At 43.7% G+C, this 9,207-nt stretch overlaps 1 protein-coding gene across 2 annotated transcripts in view; it reads left to right on the top strand.

Annotated features, from left to right (window-relative positions):
- Window positions 1-9,207, top strand: part of CEMIP (cell migration inducing hyaluronidase 1) — a 152,139-nt gene that overhangs the window by 105,188 nt on the left and 37,744 nt on the right. For both annotated transcript variants that reach the window (XM_066635509.1, XM_066635510.1), the window contains exon 11: window positions 284-475. In XM_066635509.1, coding sequence (XP_066491606.1) covers window positions 284-475 — 192 coding nt within the window. The remainder of the gene's footprint in view (window positions 1-283; window positions 476-9,207) is intronic.

Below are 9,207 nucleotides of genomic sequence, written 5' to 3' on the forward strand. Positions count from 1 at the left end.
GCTCAGCCTTGAAAAGCTACACTTAAATTTAGTTAAGGGGTTAGTGGAAAAATACACTTGCCAGTAAATAATGAATGGGGCCTATTTTGTTTTGCTCATTGAGCTTCACAAACCAAAAAACCAGTCTCGGCAACTTGGTTGAAAGAGCTGTCTCATATTTCCTTCCGACCGATCGACCACGGCCTTTCATTGATGCGAAACATGGCCTGTAAGGTTAAGTGACCCAACTGTAGCAAGAAGCATGTCAAAATAGTCCCCTTGCTCATTTTGTGTTTGTTTCCAGTGAGACCCAAACTGACGGTAACCGTTGACACCAATGTGAACAGCACCATCTTGAGACTGGCAGACAATGCGCGGTCATGGAAGGTTGGAGATAGGATTGTTGTGGCAAGCACCGATTATTCTATGTACCAAGCTGAAGAATTCCAGATCTTGCCCTGCAGAGCCTGCAAGCCCAATGAAGTCAAAGTAGCAGGTAGGATGCCATCTTGAATTCATACTGTCAGTGTCAAGGCATCAGTGAGAGCACAGGTTGCCCTTCCTTTTGCTAACTGTCATTAAATACTTAACCTGATGGCTAAAAAAATCACAGATCATTTTTATTTCCCCACAATTTTTTTCTTATTCATCCTTGGCTTTAGCATTACGTCTTCCTACAGGCGATTACGTAGTTCTGAAAGCTGGCCTAAGAAGCTGGTTAACTAGGGGGTTCTTACAGATCTACCCAAAAGCAGGAAAACGAAAGAGCATTCAAAGAGAGCCCTGCTGGATCAGACCAAAGGCCCATCTGGTCCAGCTTCCTGTATTTCAGAGTGGCCCACCAGATGCTTCAGGGAGCACACAAGATACTAGCATCGGGTTGTCACTCCCTTGCACTTGGCATTCTGAGGGAGCTTAGTCCTAAAACTAGGACGTTGCATGTACCCATCATGGTTTGATGGGTACATGCAACGTCCTAGTTTTAGGACTAAGCTCCTATGTATCCTATGATGGACTTTTCCTCCAGAAATCTGTCCAATCCCCTTTTTAATGGGGAATTATTGTTGGCCCCTTTAATGATGGCCAGCTGCCATCACCACATCCTGTGGCATGGAGTTCCACAGACTAGTTACACACTGGGTAAAGAAATATTTTATTTTGTCTGCTAACTCTCAACACTCAAATTAAGTGCCAAGAGGCACTGAGTGAGTTTTCTGCTATGGAGTGGTTGGCTCTTCTTTGACATCAACTCGTCCAGTGACACATTTTCTTGCCTTTAATCCAGCACAGATTTTCTCTTTGCCTTTTTCTCCATGCTTTAGATGCACTGTCCACATTTTTATTTTTATATTTTGGTCAGCCACCATATATGTTGATCTGATTTGATGGGTTCAAATTTATGCCCCGTTTATCTCTGCTGTGACTTACTCAGAAGAAGCTGTAGCTTGGCTCATTGTTAGACAGCCTGAAAGAAGGTTGATTGTTTGGTGCCAAAAAAAATATTATTCTGGTTTCTCAAATGCATCATAGTCTCATGATTAAAGATGGCAGGGCTTTTGGTGAGAGGATGTTTCTACAAAGCTGTTTTAGTGCTTTTTTCCCTTCCTCCAGCAACACTTGAATGATTGGGAAAAACCACATCAAATGGGAATGACACAAATTACATCATGTGAACGATCTTGGGGGATAGTCAATGAAAATAAAACTGTAACTGAACACATTTTGTAGGTTTCAGATACATCTTAAACCCTAGCAACAGTCATAAGTTGCAGAAGGGGAAGGATTCAGTGGTTGGCAACCTTCAGTCTTGAAAGACTCTATGGTATAAGCCTACAACACCCAGTATTCCCAGGTGGTCTCCCATCCAAGTACTAACCAGACCTGACCCTGCTTAGCTTCTGAGATCATATGAGATCAGGCATGTGTAGGGTAACAGTATTCTTCTCCTATCTTCTGCTTCTTCCCTGTAAATTCCCCCTCCCCACATATACGCCCCATGTTGCTTTGCAGTACAGAAGTAGGAAACTCCAATTAGCAGAGAATGTTTACTGCTGGTCTCAGTTGTATATTCAGGTTGAAGAGATGGAAAATTCTTCCTGGTTGATACATTTCATGTGCAGCAGAATCGGGAGAACAGTCAAATATTCTTTTTGGCAGTGTTTATGGAGAGTTGGATAAACTTTGCTCAAGGATAGTTTAAGGATACCCCCTCTGTCTTGCTTCCTGAGTTGATCATTGTGGAAGCATTACGGTTTGGCAAAGCCTTGGCAGTTTTTCTATCACTGCAGTTCCATGCTGGGAGAAGAGCTCCAGCTGTGGAATTTATGCCTGCCACGCCATTGTTAAAGGCAAAAAAAAGTTGGCGGTTCTGGGGGGTATAAGGTAAAAATGGCAATAGAAATGAATGTGGCTAAAAGTGGGATCAAATAAATATGAAAGCATTTTTCACCTTGGTTTTGTTTTCCAAAACGATGTGTAAAGTTCCCCCATTTAACCTTGTTTTACTTTCCCTTCTTTATATTTTATCTCAATGCCCATTCACCTACAAAAAGCTTGCTTCAAAATCTCCTAACAGAGTGTGACCAACATAATTTCAGCTGCATGAATGGTGTTTTATAACACCTTTTATGACCAAGTGAAAGTCTTGATTATAATCAGTGTCCTCTCCCTCTTAGCAGTATTTTCATACACTCAGGGTAGGTTATTTGACTGAATGAGTCACTCTATTTTTGATGCTTCCTGCTAATAAATTATAATTGCTTAATGAACTTCAGAGGAACAGATGGGAGCTGGATAACTACTAACTTTCAGTAGGAGTTGGGCGTTGAGCTGTTGCGTATAAAAATCACACACGGGGGATTGAGAGAGAATAAAATTAATATGGTAGCAGAACACTAGACAATGGCTTCAAAGTGTTGTGCCCAAACAAGGACTGAAAAGATGGTTTCACTGTGGAGCTCAGGAACTGGCTGTCTGGAGAGAAAAGACGTTCAGTAATGGAGTAGCTACTGAGAACTTCTGGGTGGATTGGAATCAGACATCCTTATTGTTCTTGGGATGATGGAAATTATCACAGAATAGTTTGATGACTTTAATAATAATAATAATAATATAATTAATAACAACAACAGGTATTTATATACCACCTTCCTTGGTCTTTATTCAAGACTTTATTCAAGGCGGTTTACATAGGCAGGCTTTTATTTAAATCCCTTATTAAATAGGGATTTTTACAATTTGAAAGAAGGTTCTTTCTTTCAAGAACCACTACATTCAAGGTGTTTCATTCTGATCTGGCTTCACATTCTGGCCTCCATCCTCCCACGCTCAGAGCAGATGGAAGTAGCTCGGCTTCAGCTTGCCAGCTGCTTCAAGGTCGCACAGCGCCGGTGGCCTCCAACTGGTGACCTTGTGGATGTTATCTTCAGGCAGACGGAGGCTCTACCCTCTAGACCAGACCTCCTGCCCTTTAAGCTTTAAGTTTTCATCATATACGGGATCTCACCATGAGATTGTCTTTCCATTTCCTTTGGGTGGGAAAGCATCAGAGTGATGGGAGGGAAGCTCCCCTCCAAAGTTGTCACTATGTGAATGGGTAACGAATAGGTCACCGGGAGCCACCATTTGTAGTCTCATTACGTGGACTTCATGCACAAGTTATATAGTGAAGGTAGAAGATTCTTTCCTTATGTTCATAGATATTGCAGTTGATGTGACCAACTTGGTTGTGGGAGAAGAGGCACACCCTTATAAGTTGTTTTTAAGCATGGGTTTGGGTGTTATCAGTACTTTGTGCATCCCAAGGAATCCTGTGCATGAAAGCTGATGTAGCTTAGTAGCTGACAGCCCAATCTGCATTGGCACAGCCAGGTCTCATGGCCTGCATTGTATCCAACTCAAGTTAGGAGGAGGTTGGAGATCTACTCGGAGTAAGAGGACATCACACCAGGTAAAGCCTGCCTTATGGGGCTCTTCAGATCTGCACCAGCTATGTAGCTGGCGCAAATCTGAGCAGCCCAATGTAATACCACAAGGGCCGGGAGAGAGGATAGGATACGGTAGAGGAGGTTCATGTTCAGTGACCTCTCTATCTCATGCAAAGGCTTATGACCCAAAGCCATCGAAGCAGCCATGGAAGGTTTTTAGACAAGCTACTGGGCCCTTATGCATAAGCTTCCCCTTGGAATGGGTTGATCATGAATTTCTGATCATGGGCTGATGAATGGCGCTGTCTTTCTCCACATGCAGTGAGCTCCTTTGCACTTTGTGCAGCTGATCAGTGTGCAGAACCCTGTATCTAACACGAGTTGCAATGTGACAGTGCTGTGTGAATTACCTCACTGTGTGGAACAAGAAGTGCAAACAGGCCTCCCTCATTTGAGTGATATTTCTGAGATTTTCATCACCATGAGATGTTCTCCCCCCCCCCCCCCCGGTCACTTTTGGGTTTTGACTACAGAATCGATAAAATGTTTTTCATTTTTTTCCATGGGAATCCACTCAAAACTTCTTTGATGCTTTACATCTGGACTTACACAGAGCAAACGCAGTCAGAGGGCTAGGAAGGGCAGGAAGGGTGGACCAGATTAGCATGAAAGATCAAACAAGACAAGCACAAATCCTCAGCCTTATCTATGGCTGTGTTACTCTATGTGAAGTGCTGTTCAACTCTGATAAGTTGCGCAAAGGGACAGAAATGATGCAACACCCTTTTAATGTACCAGATAAACAGAAAGTGGTGCACACAATAGTTTGGCCCAGCTTAGCCTTTTAATCTATGGTTGGTTACTGTTTATCTGTGCGCATATCTTGAATCTAACTGGACTACTGATTATCAGCGGAGTTCTGTAGAGGCTTACATGCATTCTGTGGGAATCCTAAAACACGAGGGAAAGGACATGCATCTGGTCTAAATGTCTCTCAAACCAGATGTCAGGTTGGTTTCCTGGGAGTTCTCCATGTACACTTTTTATGAAGAAATAATGTTTTGTGCTTTTATGGCTGTCTTAATCTCCACTGCCCATATGTGTAATCTGTGGTTACACTGAGCGATAAAGCAGACCAGGAGTAGTAGTTAACCATTGCACGTGACACAGGCTAGTTCTTCCTACCCTGTTAGGTGATACCATTGGCTTATCTGTGTGCATGGATCAAAGAAACCTGTGGTGTCTACATATCTTGTTCCTTCTCTCTTGAGGAGTCAGCTTATCAGACCGCAAAGTGCATAGGTAGCTGCTTTCTGCTTCGTCAGACCCTCGATTCGTCTCGGTCAGTACTGTTTGGCAGCCGCTGTCCAGATTTTCTGGCAGGGCTCTTTCTTTGGTCTACCTGTAGAAGCCAGGGATTGAGCCAAGACCTTCTGCAGGCATGGCAGATGGTCTTCTGCTGGACTACAGTATTCTCTTTTGGAGCACAGACGTTTTCTGGTAGAAAATATTATGCAAATCATGTCCTTGGGAGGCCTGACGAGCCCCAACACTGCTTACTTTTAAATTGGCAGTGAAGACTTTTCCATTTTGTATAGCCTTCCTCTGAGTTTTTCCAGTTCTGTTGGTTGTTTTTGTGTCTGCTCACTGTTGCTTTGTTTTACCGTCCATCAGAATAGACCAGCGATTTTCAACCTTCTTCATCTCATGGCACACTGACAAGGCACTAAAATGGTCAAAGCCCACCATCCGTTTCTTGACAATTGACAAGGCACATCATGCTGCCAGCTGGGGCTCATATCCCCCAATGGCCCTACTTTGAAGTGACTCTCCCCTAGACACCAGTGGCACACCTGCAGACCATTCACTGGTTGAAAAACACTGGAATAGACCCTGGCTTAGAACAAGGCCCCTTTCGTATATATAGGAAATCCGCTGTCAGTCCAGGAGTGCTGCTGCCTTATGTACTCTGTTGGAAGCCATTTTATGATAGCAGAAGTGCTTTCTGCTGTTGTAAAGGGTTCCGCGCTTCGGCGGAGCAATGGATAGGATTGGGCTGTAGACTACACATTTATTTTTTTAAAAAAATATCTAGGCTGCCTTCCTGTCCCATTAAAAGGGACCACCAAGGTGAGTCACAATAATATAACAAAAAATAATTCATATTAATCGTATGATAGCATAGCCTTTGTACTATGGCCCTTAACACACCAGTGTATGGCCTGTGGTCACAGGGGTGTGTGATAATTGTTTGCAAGCATACCGTGTGTGGGTGTCCCCAGATTTACTTGTCTGTATGTGGCCTACCTTCCAGCGAAAGCCTCTCTATGCTTGCAATCAGTGGTGCTTTCGCTGCACATCTGATTTACAGTTCTTCAGGGTGAGATGTTCTCCTGCAAACTCTCTCAGTTGTACTCTTGGCAGAATTCTTCCACATCTGCCTCTCCAGTATGCACCGCGGGCTGCTTGTGAACTGAGTGTGTAATGTAAATTGGTGGCATGCCCTGCATACATGCTTGTTGCCCAGCACTGTGCAGGGTCTCTTGTGCACTTTTTTAAAAATTCAAAACATTTCTATTCTGCCTCTCTCTGTGTTTGAGGCAGCTTATGGACGTGGTTTAAAAACTACCAGTTAAAAAGCCTAAAAGCTGTATCAAAAAGCACATACACACCCTGCTGAACCTTGTCAGCACCTTGTGGGAACCCCTCATGTGGCTTCTGAAATGCTCTACTAATAAATGACCTTTCCCCAAACTCCCCCATCATTCAGTCAATACCCTTTGTGGTTTATACAGGCTTTTAATGTGTGCTAGGAACCTTTGAGTAACATTTCTATCACTGGGTTTTTTAATATGTGCCTGTGTAGCTGATGATCATTTGAATATGTTGGTGGTGGCTGCTATTTGGGATTTAAATAGTTCATGTGTATTTGTTGTGTTTTACCATGTTCCATGTATTATGGCTCTGGAGCTAAATCTGAGAAAGAATAGGGAGAATTAGTGTCAATTGTTCCTGCTTCTGTTCTTACTACTTCCTTTGAGCATCCACAGCAGCTCCCAAACTGTGCCATTCTATCCAAACACCATCTCTAGGTTCTCCACTGTTTGCTTCACTTCTAAATGAACCTCCCGCGGGCCTAGTCAAGCGGGATGTGTTTGTTTTGCCTTAAAACACCCCAAGGCATCACTTCAAAGCTAGTGGATATGATGTGTGTAGCATCAACACGTTTAGAGGGGGGGAAATCCCCACCTTGAGGCCGCTTCCTCATCTCAAATCATGCCAAGTCAGCGAAAGCGCAGTTTGAAAACAAACACCCAGCACATTATATATAGAAACCCCTTAGCGCATATTTAACATTCTTGTTGGCATTGGACGTTCTTTGCATGTCCTTGCAGGTCTTCAATAAAACCAAGCACGTGCAAACCTGACCTTTTTTAATCTTAAGCCCGGGCATGTGTATGTACAGCCGAGTGAGTGTATAATCAGGACTGGCCCAAACATGAGGCTGAGTGAGATGGTTGCCTCAGGCAGCAGATTGATGGGGGATGCCTATCTCTGTCCCACCCACCCAGATTGCTTCTCCTTCACCTCAGACTCCCTGAATGGGAAAAAGAAGGGGGAGAAGAGGGTGTGGAGGAGAGAGCTAGAAAAGACACTTTAGCCCACCACTCACCTCTCTGCCATGCTTACAGTTCTGCTTTGTCCTCCTCTTCCTTTTCCTATCTAGGAAGTGAGAGGAGCAGAGGCAGCATTTAGCACACCAGGAGGTCATGTGTCAGCCCTGAGTATTGTTGCCGCAGACCCAGGAGATGCTTTTCAGTATTGCAGTGTTCTTTTGGGTGCTGGACCATACATCCAGGTTTTTATTAAAGCAATGGCATAGCTAAGGAGGTGCAGGGGGTAGCAGTTGCACCGGGCATCAAGCTTTAGGGGGGCAACAAGCTGAGCTTGACACCAGTAACAAAAATTGTGAAAATCTCGGTATGTATGAATAATACCATCCTGTTATATATCATTGGAAAGATAATTTCATGCAGAATGAGATGAAACAAGCCGCATTAGAATATCTCTATTCTATCAAAAGTTATGGCCAATTAACCAGAAAATGAAAACACAACTGCCTTTATGGAACAAAAAGTGGGTTTTCTTAACAACATCTCACTGGCACTCATGGGTCAGTTTTGAGTTATGATACAGCATGGAACCAATAACTTTTTATTTACTTAATTAATTAAATTTGATTTTGTTATGGAGGGGGGGCTATAAAATTTTCTTTGACCCCAGGTCGCAGATGGAGGCAGCAGAGCAAGTGGGTGGTGAGCTGCCAGGGGGAGGAGGTGGATTCCTCCCAATTTTTCATTTTTTAAAAAGCCCAGGCATGACGTCATTTCTGGTTGTGACATCACTTCGGGGGCAACATTTTGCGCTTGGCACTGGGCTACAAGATCATTAGCTATGCCACTGTATTAAAGCCATATCAGCGGTGGGACGTATCTATGCACAGTGCTGTGCTGAGCGCTCTCCTGGTTAATGATAGAGATCAGGATCTGCAGGCTGCTGGCCAAATCTGGCAAGGGGTGGTTGAAAATTGAAAAGGGGGGGGGGCTACTGAGCCAAAAGTGGCAGGAGAGTCAAAATGTTCCCTTTAGAAAAAGGCATGATAGTAACGGAATGTTTGAAGGAAGAGAGAGATGAAGCAGTGCAAAGATCGGACAGAAGGAAATTTCATCAAATAAGTGCCATAGCAGCAAATAAGAAATACTTTTAAACAAACACTCCATGTGCTGTAGAACTGCTACGCAAGCAGTCGTCCTTTCTTGGGTATTTCCAAGCTATTGGCATTTGTTTCCAATTATGCTCTTTTTGTATGGTATGAAATGCATGCATGCTTACTTATTTTTTTTTTCCCCTAACACAGTGTGTTTATTTAATGAGTTTATTACTTGTTTTTACTGGCTGGTTCAGAAAGTGGGCAGACAGATTAGCCCTGTCTCCCCACCACCACCAGAGAGGAGGTAGTTTGCTTCTGTATGTGTGCGAGAGATATGCCTGCTCCACTTCTTCCCTGGTTCAAGTGTTTTGTGGAATGGGAGGAGGAGGAAGGCCTGGGGCTATCTCTCAGTAGTACAGCCCTGCTTTGCATGCAAGAAGTCCCAGCTTCAATACCTGGCAGCATCTTCAGGTCTCAAACCCTGGGGAACTGATGCCACTCTGTGTAAACAATGCTGCCCTAGATGGATCAAGGGACTCGGGAAAGGCAGCTTCATATGTGTAACTTACACTTATTGAGGATGATAATCAT

The sequence above is a fragment of the Tiliqua scincoides genome, chromosome 8, assembly GCF_035046505.1.
Source record: "Tiliqua scincoides isolate rTilSci1 chromosome 8, rTilSci1.hap2, whole genome shotgun sequence".
In the NCBI taxonomy this organism is placed as follows: Eukaryota; Metazoa; Chordata; class Lepidosauria; order Squamata; family Scincidae; genus Tiliqua; species Tiliqua scincoides.